The 18,223-nt window shown below is 44.2% G+C and overlaps 1 protein-coding gene across 3 annotated transcripts in view; it reads right to left on the bottom strand.

Moving 5' to 3' along the window:
- Positions 1-866: 866 nt before the first annotated feature.
- Pomt2 (protein O-mannosyltransferase 2) overlaps positions 867-18,223 on the bottom strand; it is a 45,091-nt gene continuing 27,734 nt past the window's right edge. For 2 of the 3 annotated variants that reach the window (XM_048449292.3, XM_048449293.3), the window contains exons 12-21: positions 17,264-17,342; positions 13,001-13,152; positions 12,499-12,590; positions 11,355-11,431; positions 5,746-5,817; positions 5,379-5,438; positions 5,187-5,292; positions 4,239-4,379; positions 3,975-4,089; positions 867-3,241 (exon numbers count right to left, since the gene is read on the bottom strand). In XM_048449292.3, the coding sequence (XP_048305249.3) occupies positions 3,136-3,241; positions 3,975-4,089; positions 4,239-4,379; positions 5,187-5,292; positions 5,379-5,438; positions 5,746-5,817; positions 11,355-11,431; positions 12,499-12,590; positions 13,001-13,152; positions 17,264-17,342 (1,000 nt within the window). In that variant the 3' untranslated portion in view covers positions 867-3,135. The remainder of the gene's footprint in view (positions 3,242-3,974; positions 4,090-4,238; positions 4,380-5,186; positions 5,293-5,378; positions 5,439-5,745; positions 5,818-11,354; positions 11,432-12,498; positions 12,591-13,000; positions 13,153-17,263; positions 17,343-18,223) is intronic. The other variant, XM_085697346.2, reaches the window with a different exon arrangement.

Here is an 18,223-nt window from a genome sequence, read left to right as displayed (position 1 = left end):
GAGGCACTGATCCCTTCAACTCTGACCTTAAATCCAATAATGTCAGCTGTCACCTTCTGTATATTCTGGGGCAGTGGAGGAAACCCTGAATGAATGACTATAAGGTGTAGATGAAGTCCTGAGTGAACGTGTATTATCAAAAAGGACCTCAATGCCTCAGACCCACGGGGATTGGCAAAGTCTTCCTCTGGTGCCTGTGGGAATGTTGACAGAGCATACAGAAGGCATGGCCCCCAGCTACTCCCTTCAGGACATCTCTTCCAGCAGGCAGAGACTGCCCCTTACAGAGCCCTGACTGAGAGTAGCTAACTCTTCCCATGTTGTGAGCAATAAACACAATGAGGTTCCAGGCAAGTAGCTGGTGCATCTCCATCATAACTCACATGTCCCAGTTTTTCTGTATGTGTATCTGTTATTGCTTCATTTCTGCAACATCCCAGTCAGGTTTTCAGTACCATGCCCTGAAGGGCAGGGTGGATCCTTTATGGCCGGCACTCTCACAAAAGACCATGTCAGGATGGGGCCCTCGTTGACTGGAACAGGAATTTGCTACCACACTGGGTCACATAGATAACTATCTCAGAATTAGGGGGAAAATGGTTCCCTTATTTCTTTCTATACTGCCTGGAGAAGTTAAACAAGAAAAAGTAGGCTCAGTTTCTTACTGGCTTTAGCTTAAGGAATGGAAACAAGAGCCACTGTCTCTCAAGTAAGCAAGTACTCAGGAAGGCCCATATTTCCCTGGCTTTAAGCCAGAGCCTCAGCTGGAATGAGAATGGCCCCAGCCGTGAGATACCATGTGGGACTTGCCATCTAAACATCTTCTCAAGGGCAAGTCAGATCTAATTAAGCACAAGAACATAGTGTTGAAAACAAGAGCTATTTATTACAAAAGTAATGGTCTCTGATTACCTCTAGAAACTTAAAAAAAGAAAAGCAAAGAAAAAAGGTGTGGTGAGTCAAGACATTGGCTGGGTTAGGCCGCTTGGCACATCTTCCTTCTTGCCAGCAGTCTGAGATGTACATCTCTGTCAGTTCCTGATGAGTGCAACCAACATGCAAAGCAGCACCTAGAGCCCACTGCCCCTCCATCTTCCAAATAGAACCCAAGTATTTAGTGATGTCACCAAGTGGCCTTTTCCCACAGGAATGTATGCCAGTTTGGGTATGGAAGAAGAGGGAGTAGGTGGGGATCACTCTTCTTCCCGTACTTGAACCAAGAGACCCCTTCTGTCCTCAATGTGACATTACGGAGAGGGACATGTTGGAGCCCACTGTGCTCTCCTACCTACTCTGGCTCTTGAAGGCTCCCCCTGGTTACTTCAGGGTTCCTTACCTCTAACAAGTACCTCCAGAAATAGAGTACAAGAAAAATTAGCCACCTGTTAGATGCCCCATGGGCTACCTTAAGAGCCAAACACAGATTCCAGCATCCCTCTCAGGAGAATCTACCCAGATTGTACCCCACGGGGCTCAAAAGCAACCAGCCCAGCCTGGGACTGCAGGGAAAGGTCAGGGAGGGCAATGGGAGCAGAGTTCCCCAGTCCCTGCAAGAAATGCAATTAAACAGACAGTTCAGACTCCACACACAAGCTGCACTTCCTGCTGGGAGGAGAAGGGAAGTCAAAAGGGCTGCAGTCATGGGAGAGGATGGTCAATGGGCCTCAGATCTAATTAGCTACCTTGGCTTGCTCTTGACAGGGCTGCATTTCCTCTATTAACATTAATGATGCTCCAGCTGAATGTCCAAGCAGGGCCCAGAAGCTTTCCTCTCCACCACTCTGTAGGTAGCACAGCCTGTCCCTGAGACCAATTTCCAGTCTCCGTGGCAACCACCTCCTGAAGATGCTTTAAAGAGCTCTGACCCTGTCAGAGTTGTTGAGAGCTACAGTGGGTGGAAGATGGAGTATGGCAAATTCATCACTGAACCTTGAAATATCAAAATCTTCTGGGATCAAATAATAATTTTGTTCTGAACTGAAAGGAAGAAGGCAGACTAAAGGGCTGATCTTGGATAGCTTTAGTTGTTACCAAATTTTCTTACTCCCTTTGGGCAAGGAAATGGAAGAACTTAAAGTGGTGGACAGCAAAAGCCATCATGCGTTTCCAGGAGCTCTGGGCCTTTGGGGAAAAGACTTGGTAAAGCAGTGTCAGAAAGGAAGAAAATGACAAGGAAGCAATATAAGGTATTGTCAGGGAGGGTTGGAAGTGTGAAAACAGGAGCACCATGCCGGAACAAAACATCAGCCCAGAGAGGCTACATGACCCCTATCTCCACATCTCAGGATGCTCAGACCCACACATTTCTGCTCTGACTCAACCGCTGGCTCTATCAGCCAGCAGGGCTTGGTCCTCAGATGCAGAGAAAAAGGTATGGAGGAATGGTTAGTGAGAAACAGACACTGGGCACATGGCAGCCAAGATGTGGGTTCCACCTACCCAGTTCAGAAAACAGGGAACCAAAAATCTAAGGACGGTCAACCATAGACTGGCAACTTCTCTGCCAGCTTGTGCCCTGGAACCCAGTGCTCTGTGCACACTAAAGGCAGCACTGCATCCACAGAAGACACTGGGGGCAGCAGCAGAGGGCCAGCCCACAGTGTGGGTAGAAGGGTAGGAGAGTTTTGATGGTCCCACCTGCAGTGCCTTATAACACCATGAGGGTGGGACAGCACTCTCTGCCCTCCTGGAGATCAAAGAATTTCTTATGGACCTTATAAACTTAAATGAAACCAAATCCAATGTGAAAAGATACCAGAGAATATCCTGTTAACTGTGGACCATTTTTTGGAATTTATGACACTTGACTCCAGTTAGGTGGTCTACATACCAAGGAGATTGGACACAGTAGCCTCCCACACTCACACCTGCTTTCCATGTGTGGACAGGAGAGGGAATTGGCACCAAGTGGTGCTGTAGGTCAAGTGCCCCATGTAGGTGCTGCAGACAGGGGCGTGGTTCCTTTTAGTGTTGAGTTAAATCCAGGTCTGTTTCCCAGAGTGTGGTCCTGGGGGTAGCAGAGTGCTTTAGGCTCCACAGGCAGCTTCCCTAAAGTCGGAAGGGTCCAGGATCTGGCTTCATGGCTGGGTGTCTCTGGACAATACCTGGATTCAGGTTGGGGTCCTGGCAGTGGCCTCAAAATTCCCATGATTCCAGCCACCTTAGTCCTGCCATTGGACTCTCAGGTTCCTGGGCTAGGGGACCAACCATCCCATAAGCCAGAGGGTGGAAGAGGTAGAAGCTACGAGAATGAGAGAAAGGTGGTCAGCATCCAAGAATTTCACCAACTGCAACTTCCCCTGCTGGAGCCCATCCCATAAAATAACCTAGTCTGTTCATCCATCCACCCGTCCGTCTGCCCATTCCTTCATCCTTCCATTCACCTATGCCCATCCAAGTCCACTGTGATATGACCAGGAGGGGAAAAGTTTTCCCCAACAGGCCTAACAGAGGTAACCTTTTAGGGGTCTGGCCATGGGAATGTGTAGCTCAGAGTGCTTGCCAACATGTAAATTTAACCTTTTCAGTAGACACAAGCTCATGGGTCACAGGCCCCACTACAATGGCCAAAGACTCTTGACGGGGGCTCTGAGACTTTCCAGATGGCAGAGAAAGGACTTTACAAAGAACAGTCTCTTTACAGCAATTCTGAGTCAAGCCCTATACCCCCAGTGCTATGCTTCCCATTCTCCCTCCCATCCCACTGTCTGATGTTTTAGCAAGGAGTCACTGTGACTACAAAGGGGCACCTTCTAGGTGTGCTGGGGTGGTGTCACAGCTAAGAACCACTAATAAGGAGAAAGGGGAATGAGACCCTTTCTGTTCCTACCCAACTACACATTAGGATCACTCAGGCCAAACAGATTCAGAACCCCCAGGGACATGGCCCAGCCATGGGAAGACCTTAAAACACTCCAGAGATTTTCAAATGTACCTAGAGCTCAAGCTGAAGGCTAATGTAAGGGGATACATACCTGTACACAGTTGCTAGAAGCAGGCTTAGGATTCCTATGGCATGTACTCTTCTACCCAGGGGAGAAGAGGCCAAGCCCCAGGCACAGAGCCGCAGGAGGGTGTCCCACAGGATCCCTGTGGAGAGCAGGAGACCTGTACCAGCCTGTGAGGACAACCCCTGGGGATCCCACAGGAAGTCTGCTCTCTTCCTCTGTTCCTCACCTCCTCTCCCACCTAGCCTCCCAATGCTTATTTCCCCAGGGCAGGTAGGCAGCAGTGCTGACCTGTCAACATGCTAGAAAAGAGCATGGCTGGGAAGTAGTGGTGGAAATAGAGGATCCGGCCCATCAGGAAGAAAGGGAAGTAATGGAGCATCCAGCCCAGCAGCAGCTGGCCACCTCCTCGCAGCAGCACTCTAGTCAGCCCTGTACAGCCAAATCAGCACAGCTCAATTAGTGTGTGACCCTGAGTAGGTCATACCATCTCACTAGGCCTTCCTTTCCTCATGTGGACTACCCAAATCCCACGGCAACTAGAAAGAGAAAAGCCAACAGGGACTCTAGAGTGTCCCTGGTCAGTACCCAGCTTGGCAGGGATATCAACAGGGCCTGATGTGGGTGTCAGGCAGGACACACACCCCCCCAGACAGCTGTCTTCCTTGTCTCTACTTCCCACCTCTTTGTTGTCAGAGACATTCCCCAGCAAGGAGGTCAGAAAGGAGGCTGGGTAGCGAAGTGTCTGGAGCTGGCAAGGACAGAAGGGTCTGTGGGGTGCCACCCATGCCCAGCACCTAAAGTAACCAAGAGGGTAATCACTGCAATGGCCTGGAGCTACTTCTCTATCCCCACTAGAGAACAGGGCATAGAACAAAGGGGGCAGAGGAAGAAAGAGAGACCTCTCTGGCTACAGAATGAGAATGAAGGCTCTGAAGGCAAACTGCTGGGGTCTGAGCCTCACTGCCATCACCACTGGTTCGTGTCCTGTGACGGCTCTTTGTCTCACTGTGCCTAGCTTCCTAATACTCTTTGCTACAGGGCTACTAGGAAGATGCAAAATGTTGAGCCCGGTGTAAGGTGTCACTTGACTATGGGCTTCCAAAGCAAAGGAGAGGAAGTGTGTGCAGTGGAGGAGGGAAGGGAAGCTCCATAGCAGGCAGACCCCCCACACACACACACCAGAGTGCAGGACAAGCAAGCTGAAAGACAGAGCAGGGAAAGCCCAGATGCCCTGACCTTCCAACTCTGCTGGCAGCTGTACCCCTCTCTGAATAGCGATGGCAATGGTGCTCCCCAAAAGGAGGTAGAGGACAATGCTCACCAGATTCAGCCACCAGACAACCTGTATAGAAGAAGAGCTGGGGATAAGTGGACACCAACTTCTACAGCAGATGCATGGGCCTAAGTATTCAGAACTGGGATACTCACAGGGTTGCCAAGCAGATAGACTCGGAAGTCTGTGTCATTGGCCCCTGAGAAGCGCAGGCCCTGTGGAGCAAAGGACACCCTGCTGATTCAAGGCATAGCTCATCCCCAGCCACCCCCATTCAAGGGGAAGGAAGTTATATATGCTACACATCTTTTTGTAGACAAGTATCCTGGATAGGCAGCTCAGAATGCACATTCTACATCAACTCTCTAGGATGTGGGCGTCAGAATCAGGCAGCAAACAGCCCCTTTCCTGGCAAGTCCCCCAGGTGAGGTTTCCCCTTGTCACAAATAGTCCAGTTTCACAGACTCAGTGGGTCTTTTTCTTGGTTCTATTTCTTGGAGGAGCTCAAGTCTTAGGCCCTACCTGATAATTGATAGGCCAGTGCCAGGGTTTGGATGTGAACTCATTGTCCTTGGGTTTGAGGCCATTGTTTCCCTGTAAGAAGGCAGCCAAGAAAAGCCAGTCAAGAAAGAGATCTAAGTAGCTAATGTAGGCACATGGCATCGTGATCTGATCAGCCAGCCAAGTGCCAAGAGAAACCACAATGATTCCCCTCCCTGGCACAGAGCAACCATGTTCAGCCATTGTCCACCTGCCTCTAGTAACTGCCTTAATTCTTCAAACAAGCCTCCAGTCCTATCAACACATGGCTAAGACCAGGGCTCAGAAGGTGTGTGTAGAAGGATAAAATCAGTATTTGATTTCAAACAACAGAGACTCAGAAAAGGGTACCTTAGTGTCTCATGGCTTTTCTCTATGCCCTTCACCAGAAGCCTTTCACATTATTACTTCTAAATGCCCTCTGTAATATTTTAATAGGATACCCACATTATATAGCTATTTATGGATTGTATGAATACCTGTGAGAGGTAAGAATTATTTTTTTCTGTCTCCAAGACTATATCTCTTTGGAGAGAGAAATCATTTCCAGTACTCAATTTAGTCTGAAGGACTGGAATCCAGCAAAGAATATCCAGTGACTTGTCTCTCATGGCAGAACCAGGTCTTAGCTAAAATAAAACAGGAAGGAACACAGCCAGAATCCTGGACACTAGCTCCCAGGCTGGAGCCATCCTTGTCGTCAGCACAAACTAGGAAGGAGTCAGCTGCTGTGTAGGTCAGCTCTCACAGCCTTGCCACTACTGACATTTCGGGATGGACAACTTTGTTGTGGGGCTGTCCTGTGTTTAGCACCTGGTACTACTCACTGGAAAGCTAGTAGAGCCCCCAGGCCCCATTCTTCTGCTCTGCTAGCCCCAAACATCTTTAGATATTGCTAAATATCACCAGAGAGGCAAAACTACCCTCAACCGAGAGCTACTGGTTTATTCAAGAAAGATTCAGGTCATGTTTAGTGATCTCCTACCAAGGAGCCTGACTAATTAAACAAAGCGAGGGCTTGAGAATAGTTTAGTTTGTAAGTCTCAGCATGGCAATAGGTTGCCATTTAGAGGTGTGTGTGTGTGTGTGTGTGCCCCAAAAGGACCAGCTGTATATCCCCCGAGTCACTGTCATACTCACTGTTCTCCTTCTGTGAAAAGACACTCTCATAAAAGAAATCATCTACCTGGGGGCTTGCTAACTGTTTCAGAAACGTAGTCCACTATCATCATAGCAGGGAGCATGACCTAACTCTTAGCTAGAGAGGTATTGGGGGGTGGGGGGGAGTGGGAGCCTACCTGGGCCTGGCATGGCCTTTTTTAAAAAAATTTTTCAAAGGTCTTTTTTTTTCATTTTACATACCAACCACAGCTCCTCCTCCCTCCCCTCCTCATGCTCCCTCCCCCTATCTTCTCCCGACTCTACCCCCCTCCCCCGCCTCCCCCTATCCAAGCTGAGCAAGGTATCCCTTCATAGGGAATGGGCACCAAAAAGCCAGTTCATGTACTGGTGATAAATCCTGGTCCCACTGTCAGTGGTCCCACATACTGCCCAAAGCCACAGAACTGTCACCCAGATTTAGAGGTCCTAGTTCAGTCCTATGCAGGTTCCCCAGCTATCAGTTCAGAATCATTGAGCTCCTATGAGCTCGGATCAGCTGTCTCTGTGGGTTCTCCATCTTGATCTTGACCCCTTTGCTCATATGATCCCTCCTCCCTCTCTTCGACTGGACTCCAGGAGCTCGGCCCAGTGCTTTGTGAATCTTTGCATCTGCTTTCATCAGTTAATGGATAAAGGTTCTATGGTGATTATTAGGGTAGTCACCAATCTGATTACAGGGGAAGGTTAGTTCAGGCACCCTTTCCACTATTGTTAGGAGTCTCAGCTAGGGTCACCCTTGTAGATTCCTGGGAGTTTCCCTAGCACCAGATTTCTTCCTAACCCCACAATGGCTCCCTCTACCAAGATATCTCTTTCCTTGCTCTCCCTCTGTCTATCCCCCAACTCAACCATCCTGTTCCCTCATGTTTTCCTCCCTGCTCCCCTCCACGCATATCCCCCTCCCAATTTACTTAGGAGATCTTATCTATTTCCTCTTCCCAGGGGCATCCAAGCATGTCTCTCTTAGGATCCTCCTTGGTACATAGCTTTTCAGGGGTTGTGGACTGTAGCCTTATTATCCTTTTATGTCTAATATCCACTTATGAGTGGGTACATACCGTGTTTCTCTTTCTGGGTCTGGGTTACCTCACTCAAGATGTTTTTTTTCTAGTTCTATCCATTTGCCTACAAATTTCAAGATGTCATAGTTTTTTATCGCTAAGTAATACTCCATTGTGTAAATGTACCACATTTTCTTTATCCATTCTTTGTGTGTGGGGCGTCTAGGTTGTTTTCAGGTTCTAGCTATTACAAATAATGCTGCTGTGAACATATAGGAGCGAATATCTGGTGGTATGAATGTGTATCCTTTGTACATATGCCCAAGAGTGGTATTGCTGGGTCTTGGGGTAGATTGTTTCCCAATTTTCTGAGAGACTGCCATACCAATTTCCAAAGTGGCTAAATAAGTTTGTGCTCCCACCAGCAATGGAGTAATGTTTCCCTTACTCTATATCCTCTCCAGCATAAGCTGTCATCAATGTTCTTGATCTTAGTGATTTTGATGGGATAAGATGCATCTCAGAGTCATTTTGATTCACGTTTCCCTAATGGCTAAGGATGTTGAGCAATTCCTTAAATTTTTTTTTGCCATTTGAGTTTCTTCTGTTGAGAATTTTGCTTAGATCTATAATTCATTTTTTAATCGGATTATTTAGTATTTTGATGCCTAGTTTTAATCCCAGCACTCAGGAGGCAGAGGGAGTTGGATCTCTTGAGTTCAGGGCCAGCTTGGTCTACAGAGTGAGTTTCAAAACAGCCAGGGATATGCACAGAAACCCTGCCTTGGAAAGGAAGGAAGGAAGGAAGGAAGGAAGGAAGGAAGGAAGGAAGGAAGGAAGGTGGGATGGAGGGAAGAAGGGAGGGAAGAAGGGAAGGAGGGAGAGAAAGAAAAAGTCTCAAAGTAATATACTTCTTCCAATAAGGCCTCACCTCCTAATCCTTCTAATCTTTTCAAATAGTGCCACTCCCTGGTGACTAAGCATTCAAATATATGAGCCTATGGGGGTCATTCTTATTCAAACCATCATAATCACTATGGCTGTCCAAAGGATCTTGGAATAAAGAATGAAGTGTTCTGGTCCTAGGAGTTAATGAGGGAAACCAATCCCTTAAAACCTATCTAATTTAGTCCAAAACCAGGCCTTAGCAGGTTATAAGAATTCTACTCACTACATCCAACTTAGAGAAACCCAGCATCTCTATAATGCAAAAGATGAAAATGGGCAGATCTTACTCAATAGAATACATGTATGTAAGCTAAATCTAGATGGTTCATTCCAACTCACTTTGCCAGGCTATGAGCTTTCTTCACTCAGGTCTCAACTCACAGACAGACACAGACACAACATATACACCAATATCTGCATGTCTACAGTTTAGATTCACTGTCTCTCACTTCTCTCTGATTCTGGTAGACTGAGAGCTCTTAAACACCCTTTGCTTTGTTTCCACCTCTAGGTGAAGCACAATCACTCACTTCAGTCTCAAAATTCTACTTAGACCCAGACTGATCCTCTGAGTGACAGACACATATTCAAAACAGCTATGTCATCAGGCCACAGTGACAGTTACAAGCACAGAGTCAGAGAAGAAGTGACCCAGAGATTGTTTAATGTCAACTTATCACCTTCCAATGTGCAAAACTGACAAAAGTCTGGATTTTTAAAAGTTTAATCTGATGAAATAACTCAACTATGGTTTCTAAGGACTGCTTATATAATGACTTCCAGGTAAGTCTACTTGACAGCGGCTCAGAGATGAATACTAACAACTACCACAGCTCCTTGCAGCTCTGTGGGCAGCTGACAGTTACCTTTGTGGCCTGAGACATAGTTCTGAACATCATTCCTGTAGGACTCAGGTTCCTACCTCAAGAGCAAGGGGTCTTCTACCAGACATTAACTGTAGCAAAGTCTCTCCCATTTACACAGGCAAATTTCACCCATGGGCAAAAAAAATTCCCATTTAAAGATTTCCTCTCTCAACTTACTTTAGACTTTTGATGCTATGATTGCTGCCAGCTACTAACAACAATAGGGGCAAACAATGAGTCTCAGGAATCCTTAAACAATAATCACCCAAGCTAAGCAGCTTCAGTCCAGGAATAGGAATGGTTTAGGGCTCATGGTTTGGGTTTTATGATGCATATAAACACACCCGAACACACATGCCAAATGACTTTAATTTCATGAAATGTAATGTGTGGCTTTCAGGAGCACTGTCCCTCAGGTAAGAGTGTCATGGTAACTGCTGCTGACTCTGAACACCTACTAGCCTACCTGAAGTCTGGATCTACCCTACATATAGCTGTGTGCCCTTGAAAAGGATCCTTAATATCTCTGTGCTTCAGTTCCTTTCCTGTACAGTGGGAATGACAGCTGTCTTCAGGGGACTGTGATGAGTATTAAGTATGGTGCTCACAGTTTGGGGAGCTGCATAAATGTTCACTGGTGTTCTGGTTACCTTCAACTGTCAACTTGTTACAGCCCATAATCACCTTGGAAGAAAGCTTCAACACAATTATCTAGCTCTTGTTGGTCTGTGGGTATGTCTGTAGGAGATTATTTTGATTATTAATTGATGTAGGAGGGCTCAGTTTACCATGGGTGTTACCATTCCTAGGCAAGTGGCTCTTAACTACCCCAAAAAGCTAACTGAGTATAGACTCTATAGTTCCTTCTATACCCTGGCTGTAAAGTACACTCCATGGTCAGAAGTAGAGCTGTGTGAAATAGTTCCTGCCCCTTGACTTCCCTCAACGATGGGCTGTAAACTAGGAACTGTAAGCCAAATAAATCCTCCCTTCCCCTAAGTGGCTTGTGAGGGTTTGAATGAAAATGGCCCCCTAAGGCTCATATGGAGTGGCAATATTAGGAGGTGTGGCCTTGTTGGAGTAGGTGTGGCTTTGTTGGAAGTGTGTCACTGGGAGTGGACTTTGATGCTCAAGCTAGGCCCAGTGTCACTTGTTTTTCCTGCTGTCTGCCAATCCAAATATAGAACTCTCAGCTCCTTCTTCAGAACCATGCCTGCCTGAATGCTGCCATGTCCCACCAGGATGATAATGGACTAAACCTCTGAACTATAGGCCAGGAAAACAATTAAATGTTTTCCTTTATAAGAGTTGCCATGGTCATGGAATCTCTTCACAGCAATAAAACGCTAACTCAGACAGAAGTTTTATAGGGTGTTTGTCACAGCAACAGAAATGAAACTACCACACGAATTGCTGATACTATTCTCATCAAATGACCACCTTATCCTGAGACCAGAAATGCCCATGAAGGGTGAAACACTTCAGCATCTTCCACAAGGAAGCAGAACATATAACATGACTATTGCTCAGTGCTCTAAATATTTGGAGCATATTTCCCTAAGAGCTCTTGGACACCCACAGATTTAGAAGGAATAAATAAGAGAGCTCACAGTACCCGGATCATAACCATGTGGGACTCCAACAAGATCTCAGAAAAACTGGGCTGCAGGACGTCCAGGCTGATGTTTGGCACTAGGGGAAATGACAAGAGAAAAGATTTGTTTCCTTACAGTCTGCCGTCAGTACTGACACCCTTGCCAGAGCTCAAGTGCAATCTTCCTATCAAGTTGAGACAGGAAGTGGTACAGAGAGTCACTTACTGAGCTTATGGTAAGCACTCACTAGGTAATCTGAGGGCTTCAGAAGAAACAGACAAGACCTCCTTCTTGGTGTTCTGACAGTTCTTGACCCCATCACCCATCACTGTGGCACTGGCCCAGAAACTGGCCTCCTGAGACTAGGAACCAAATTTGCTTCATTCACCAAAATATCCAACAAGACCCATGTGGTTCCTCCTAATAAAGAACTGTTCAACTAGTTAGTCCACTGTTTGTCTAAAAATGGAATGGCCAGTATGCAGAAATCAAGTACAAGCTAGGTGGGGTGGAGGAAAATGAATCCAAAGACTTGAATTGAAATTAACATTGAAGTAGGACCATCAAAGGTGCCTGGAAGCAGAAATTTGGAATCAATGCAGCTGTGGCCTCCTGTGAAGGGTCTGATTGGTTATAGGAAAAGGAGGTGCTTGGCACAGGGCAACAGAAACAATCTGCAACAAGCATCAGAGGTAAGTCTCCCATGGTGGAGGAACAGAAGCTGGGGGGGGTGCTGAAATGGTCCTGGAGGAGGTCATTGGTCACTTCAGAATAAAGCGTTTAGAGGAAATAGACATGAAGGAAAAGGCGGGGGCTGGACAGATGGCTCAGTGGTTAAGAGCACTGACTGCTCTTTCAGAGGACCCGGGTTCAATTCCCAGCACCCACATGGCAGCTCCCAACTGTCTAAAGATCCAGTTGCAGGGGATCTGACACCTTCATACCAATGCACATAAAATAAAAAGTTAAATAAACCTTTAAAAAAATTTAAAAAAAGGAAAAGGCGCTATGTGTCCACAGAGACAGCACTTATAAAGACAACAATGGGGGAAGAAGGCAAAAATGACAACAATAAAATGAAATCAGGGTCTGTGAAGGTTTGCATTCCTAAGCAAAAAGTTTAGTGGGCTTCCTCTTTCAGAGCTAGCCAGGGCCTCAACTCACGTTTGGGATTGATATGGTCTTCTATGTTCCAGATGGAGTTAGCCGTTTCTTTTAGGTACGGAGTACAAGTAACTTCCAACTGCTCCCAGCCCCTGCCAGAAAAACAGTCACAAATGTCCCTGAAGATCTGCAATGTCCCCAGGTGTAGCAATGTCCACTGTTCTTACATCTGTGGAACTTCTCTGTTTACAAGTCTGTGGCCATAATTTCAACCTTACGCTTTCCTTAGTCACAACTATCCTAACGGTAGCTTGGCATACATTATTTTTACTTTACAAAGAAACATAGGCCTAGAGTTTTAACCTCAAGCGTATAAAATAAAAAGCTATACTGGAGTTCTCTGCACTATAGTATCCCTGATACCTTTTCTTCTTCCATCTACTACCAAAAAAGCAAAAGTTAAGTGAGCACTAACCACGGGGATTGAAGCTTCTAGTCGATACCTTGTAGTGTGAAAAGAAAAGGGTAAGCTAGATTATAGTATCAGGACCCAGAGACTCACCATCTGGGCAGAATCTTTCCTGAAGATCCCAGGACACAACCTGTGACCAAATGGATGAGGCGAATTCGACTTCTCAGTACCTTGATCCGGTTCCCAAATTTTCTGTTTACAACTTCAATCCGCCAGAAATCATTTGAGTCCCCTGTCCCATTCTGCCACATAAACCAAGAAAAAAAAATCACAAAAGTCAGATGATGTTAGAGACAAAACATCTTTATTACTATAAATAATAAATAAATAGACAAAATGTCTATATTACCTGAAACTCCCTATTACAAAAAGTCAGGGTATGATGTGAATGAAGGAGAGAAAGATGTAATGAAAATGTGGAATCTCCATGTTATAAAGCATGAATTTATTGCTGACAATCAAATCATGCCTGTATGTTGTTTGTAGAAAATTAAGGACAGAAAATAATTAAGAAGAATTTATGTTGGTAACTTCATGCTTCATCAACTCAGCAAGCATAACTTTAATCTTATTAGCATAATATCAATAGATATAACTGTTACCAAGCTCTGGGAAATGCAGCAAAGACTAGAAAAAGGAGAATCTGCAACCCCTGTAAATGAAGAAATAACTGAGGAACAACATGGGACAGTAAATGAATTCAGTGAAACTAACTCAAAGGAGAAAAACTTTGGAAACAGCTGGTGGCTCGGGTTCCAAAACAGAGCAAGAAACAAAACCTCTGAGATCCAGTCCTGTGTTGTGGACAAACTCTGAAAATGGCTTCAAGGGAATTGAGCCTCTAGGAAAAGCTGTGGTTTTAGGTTGTCTGGTTTTTAATCACGGATTTGGAACAGGCAGTGTTAGATAAAGTCAGTGATCTCAGCACAAGGTTCTGTGGGTCTGCTTCCCTTCTTCTCACGTGCTTATCGGCTTTAGTAATGTCATCACCATTTGGATTAAGCCTGAAAAGTAGTACTTCCAGGCAGTTTTTAAAACTTCAGCAGTCATCTTATGAAATATATTGAGTTAACCTAGAAATCTCATGCCTGAATTATAATGCCTTTTGCATTAGTGAATGGTTGTTTTTTTCTACTTTGTAATTATGAGACATTTTCTGGGGAGGGGAGGTTGGTCATTCCCTCTTAGAGATGGAGGATTTTTGCAAAATTGTTACATTGCCACTTTCTCCTAATCATTGACTTCTGATTCTGAATCATTTATACATTTGGAATGGAAAGTTACAATACAAAATCTGCATCAGTTCATGTTGCAGTTTTAAAAGTGGCGCCTATTCACTTGCCTGTCGGAGATGCTAGCTGTCCAGGTAATCCATGCAGTGCCATGTGCCCTGATGAAGTTACCATTTGTTTACAAGTGAATAATTCTAGTGCTCGCTTACCCAATATATTTTTTTTATTTGAACATGTTTTTAGTTTTCCTTTTTCAGTTAGGTAATCCCATGGAAAATTCTTCTGTGCACATCTCTGAATTTGAATTGTAAAGCAGGACAAACAGTTGGAGACTTTATGTTACTTTGTGTGGGGGATTGGGCCTGAGAATGAACCAGGAACCTTGTTTCCTTTGTGATGTACTTTATGACTAGAATATCCAATGCTGATAAGCTGACTTGAATTATTTTGAGCAATTTTCTCTGTTACATATTTTACGCTCAAACTTGCGGTTGGATTTTCTCCAAGAGAAAGCAATTCACTACTGGCATATTAATAAGCACCAACAGGCTTGGTTTTTCGAGACAGGGTTTCTCTATAGCTTTGGAGCCTGTCCTGGAACTAACTCTTGTAGACCAGGCTGGCCTCGAACTCACAGAGATCCGCATACCTCTGCCTCCTGAGTGCTATCAATAGGTTTTATTCCAACTCCAAGCACTGTGGTTGAAAAACATCACTTCAGCTTTTATTACCTTTAAAGAAATTGGATTTTCATATTCTTTATTTGTAAAGGATCAATGCAGCTGTAAACACTGGTATTTTTAATGTAAATTCATTCCACCACCATCAGAGGCAGTTCCCTATTTTGTTTAGTGAAGGGACACAAGCTTTCTCATAGAGTCTTCAGAGATTTATAAATGTAAATACTGATTTGGCTGGTCTTTACGATGTGCTTGGCTGCGAGGCTATTTAAATAGTGTGGATGTGATCCACAGTCCAGTATTAAGTTCTTAGTGACTGGTGTTGTGTTTAAGACACAGGGAAGAGTGAACTGCAGTGCTGGCTGCCGACACCCTGACTGGGAGGCTCGCCTCCCGATTTCACTGAGCTCTCAGCTGGCTTCTGGGTGTGAGTTCTGAGCATTTCTCTTGGGCTTTAATTTGCTAAAGCTATGCACACCTGTAAAGCTGTACACATATGTAAAAAACCAGATGATTTTAGAGAAGATATAGAATTATTGTTTAGTCATTTCTTAAGCAGTTATGTTCTTAATGCTTAAAAGACTAGCACTGCTTGTACAAAAAAAAAAAAATTGTGATTTCTCTCTCCCAGATAGTAAGGAAATTAGTTCTGCTAAGTAAACTTTTTATGTCCCCTTATAATAAAGCTGAAAAATCCCTTTGTTTCTAGTTATATTTAAAAAAAAAAGCTTTTTGGACTGGAGAGATGGCTCAGTGGTTAAGAGCACTGAGTGCTCTTCCAGAGTACCTGGGTTCAATTCCCAGCACCCACATGGCAGCGAACAACTATCTGTAACTGTCTGACAACCTACACACACATGTAGGCAAAACACCAAAGCACATAAAATAAGATTAAATAAATTATAAAAAATTTTAAAAAGCTTTTATATATATACACTTGATAACAGATTTTGAAGAAATCATGTAAGATGATAAAGTATTTGAATGGTACAATAGATGTAAAAAAAATTAGTTTAAAAAAATTTTGTTTTTATATTAAATGTTTATATGAAATCAAGTTATTTTGTCCATAAAGTTCAAGTGTGTGTGTGTGTGTGTGTGTGTGTGTGTGTGTGTGTGCGCGTGCGCACAGGGTATGAATACATACACATACACACACAGGGTATGAATCTGGAAGTGAGAAGCAGAAATGCTAACTTTATAAGACCAGAGTGTTAAGTTCTAGACAGCTGATTTTGCCCACAAATCATAATCAAACTTCACTCCAAGGCAATAAGAAGATCTGGGGCATTTGTGTCCATTATTTTGGACATCTGCATACTCTCACACAAGCTGGTTAGGTCCTAACACTGCACCTTGGAAATGAAGATGGTTGTATTTAATTCTCCTCAGGAGAGGGCCATGGGAAAACAGGGAGGAGTTCAGCGTCTTGTCTGTAGTATGATGTGGGCTCAGGAAATACAAAGAGGCTGAGGGAATTCACTTTATGGAATCCACACTCTTTATTAATGCCCCAAAGGCCTTAGAAGACAGAGTGAGGGATAAATCTCAACAGTTTTCACCAGCTGCTCTGCTTCATTTACTCTCAGGACACAAGACCCCACAGAACTCATATTCTATTAATTGCATGTCCCTGATATGGCAAAATACAAAGCTATGTTGGCAACAGCCCTCTGTATGACAGGGGGAAAAAAACCTGTAAAATAAAACTAAAAGAATTTGGGATCTGCAAAAAAAGAGAAGTTCTCCTAGGTCACTGGCTTTTTTTAGTGTATTATTGTGTTTATGTACACATGACCAGGAAGGGGAGGAACATGCCATCGTATACATGTGGACATAAAGGGCAATTTTGTGGAGTTAGTTCTCTCCTCCCACTTTATGTGGGTTCTAGAGGTTGAACTCAAGCTTGCATGACAAGTACCTTTAGTGTCATCTGAGCCCATCCTGCCAGTCTTCCAGTAAGATATTTAAGAGATCCACATGGTATTCCAATCTGACATTTATTAGGTATTAGGCTATATAAAGTACATAGTTACTTTACAAGAAGAGGGATAGAGACAAAATAGAATTTATAAACTGCTTTTCTCATAGCAAACAGAGCTAAGCAGTTATAACATGTTAAAGAAGTCTATATACTGGCCAGGCGTGATGGCACACAGCTTTGATCCCAGCACTCAGGAGGCAGCAGCAGATGGATCTCTGTGAGTTTGAGGCCAGCCTGGTCTACACAGCAACTTTCAGACCAGTCAAGGCTACATAGTGAGACAATGTCTCAAAAAAACAAAACAAAACAACAACAAAAAAGAGACTCATCTATGTGCAGCCTCCAAATTCTTAGAACATTCTAGAATTCTGGGGAGGATGACTCCTACTACATGGCCCTGGACCAAGATTCACAACTTTTTAGATCCACCCTGCTCACATCCCAGTTTCTTACTTACTATGCCATAGCCAGTGACCTGATAGTGCTTCCGGGTCAGGGGAGCCTCATGATAGTGGCTGTGCAGGTTCCGAGTAGTTCTAGAAGTTAGAGAAGAACCATTATCTAAAGAAAAGAGACGTGTGTGCTGCTTCCTTTTATTAAGAATATGCAGTCATCTGTTAGGATCAGAAAAATTAGAATCTGAACTATTAATCCCAACACACCAGGAAATGTGGTATCTATCCACTCCTAAGAACTAGTCTGAGGACTGGAGAAGAGAGGAGCACAAGGTGAGAAAGACAGAGGGAGGAGGAGTACTGAGCAGCAGGAAGGGGGGGGGGAGGCCTTCACAGGGTTAGGAGCTTTGAAGTTTTAGCTTTTCCTGACTAAAGAGGCAAGTCTGGGGAGAAGAAACAAGCAATTGTGATGAATACACTTAAGTCAGGCAAACTTCCCCATTCCCATTTACTTTCTATTCTCACCAACTTTTTTTTTAAAAGTGGGGATTTGCAAGGAATGAGGAGAGGATTAAATTTAGTTTTGATGTTCTTAGCTTTTTATAACAACTCTTGCTTTTATTCATGAGTAATAAATGTTCATGACACAATTATGGGGAATTTATAAAAAATTAAATATGATTAACATTGATTTATTAGGGACAAATCAGATTTACTTAGTAGTAGGAATCTAGAGTATTTAAAATCCAACTAACTAGAAAATGTACCATTTCTTCTTTTTTTTTTTTGGTTTTTCAAGACAGGGTTTCTCTGTAGCTTTGATGCCTGTCCTGGAACTAGCTCTTATAGACCAGGCTGGCCTCGAACTCACAAAGATCCGCCCGCCTCTGCCTCCCGAGTGCTGGGATTAAAGGCTGCGCCACCACTGCCCGGCAAAAATGTACCATTTCTATACACACATACATACATGCATTCTCTCTCCCTGTTTCTCTTGTATTTCAAAGTCTTTTATCTGGTAATTC

The sequence above is a fragment of the Myodes glareolus genome, chromosome 11, assembly GCF_982192425.1.
Source record: "Myodes glareolus chromosome 11, mMyoGla1.1, whole genome shotgun sequence".
NCBI lineage: Eukaryota > Metazoa > Chordata > Mammalia > Rodentia > Cricetidae > Myodes > Myodes glareolus.
Note: the sequence above shows the minus strand (reverse complement) of the source record. Positions and strands in the feature narration are given on the sequence as shown.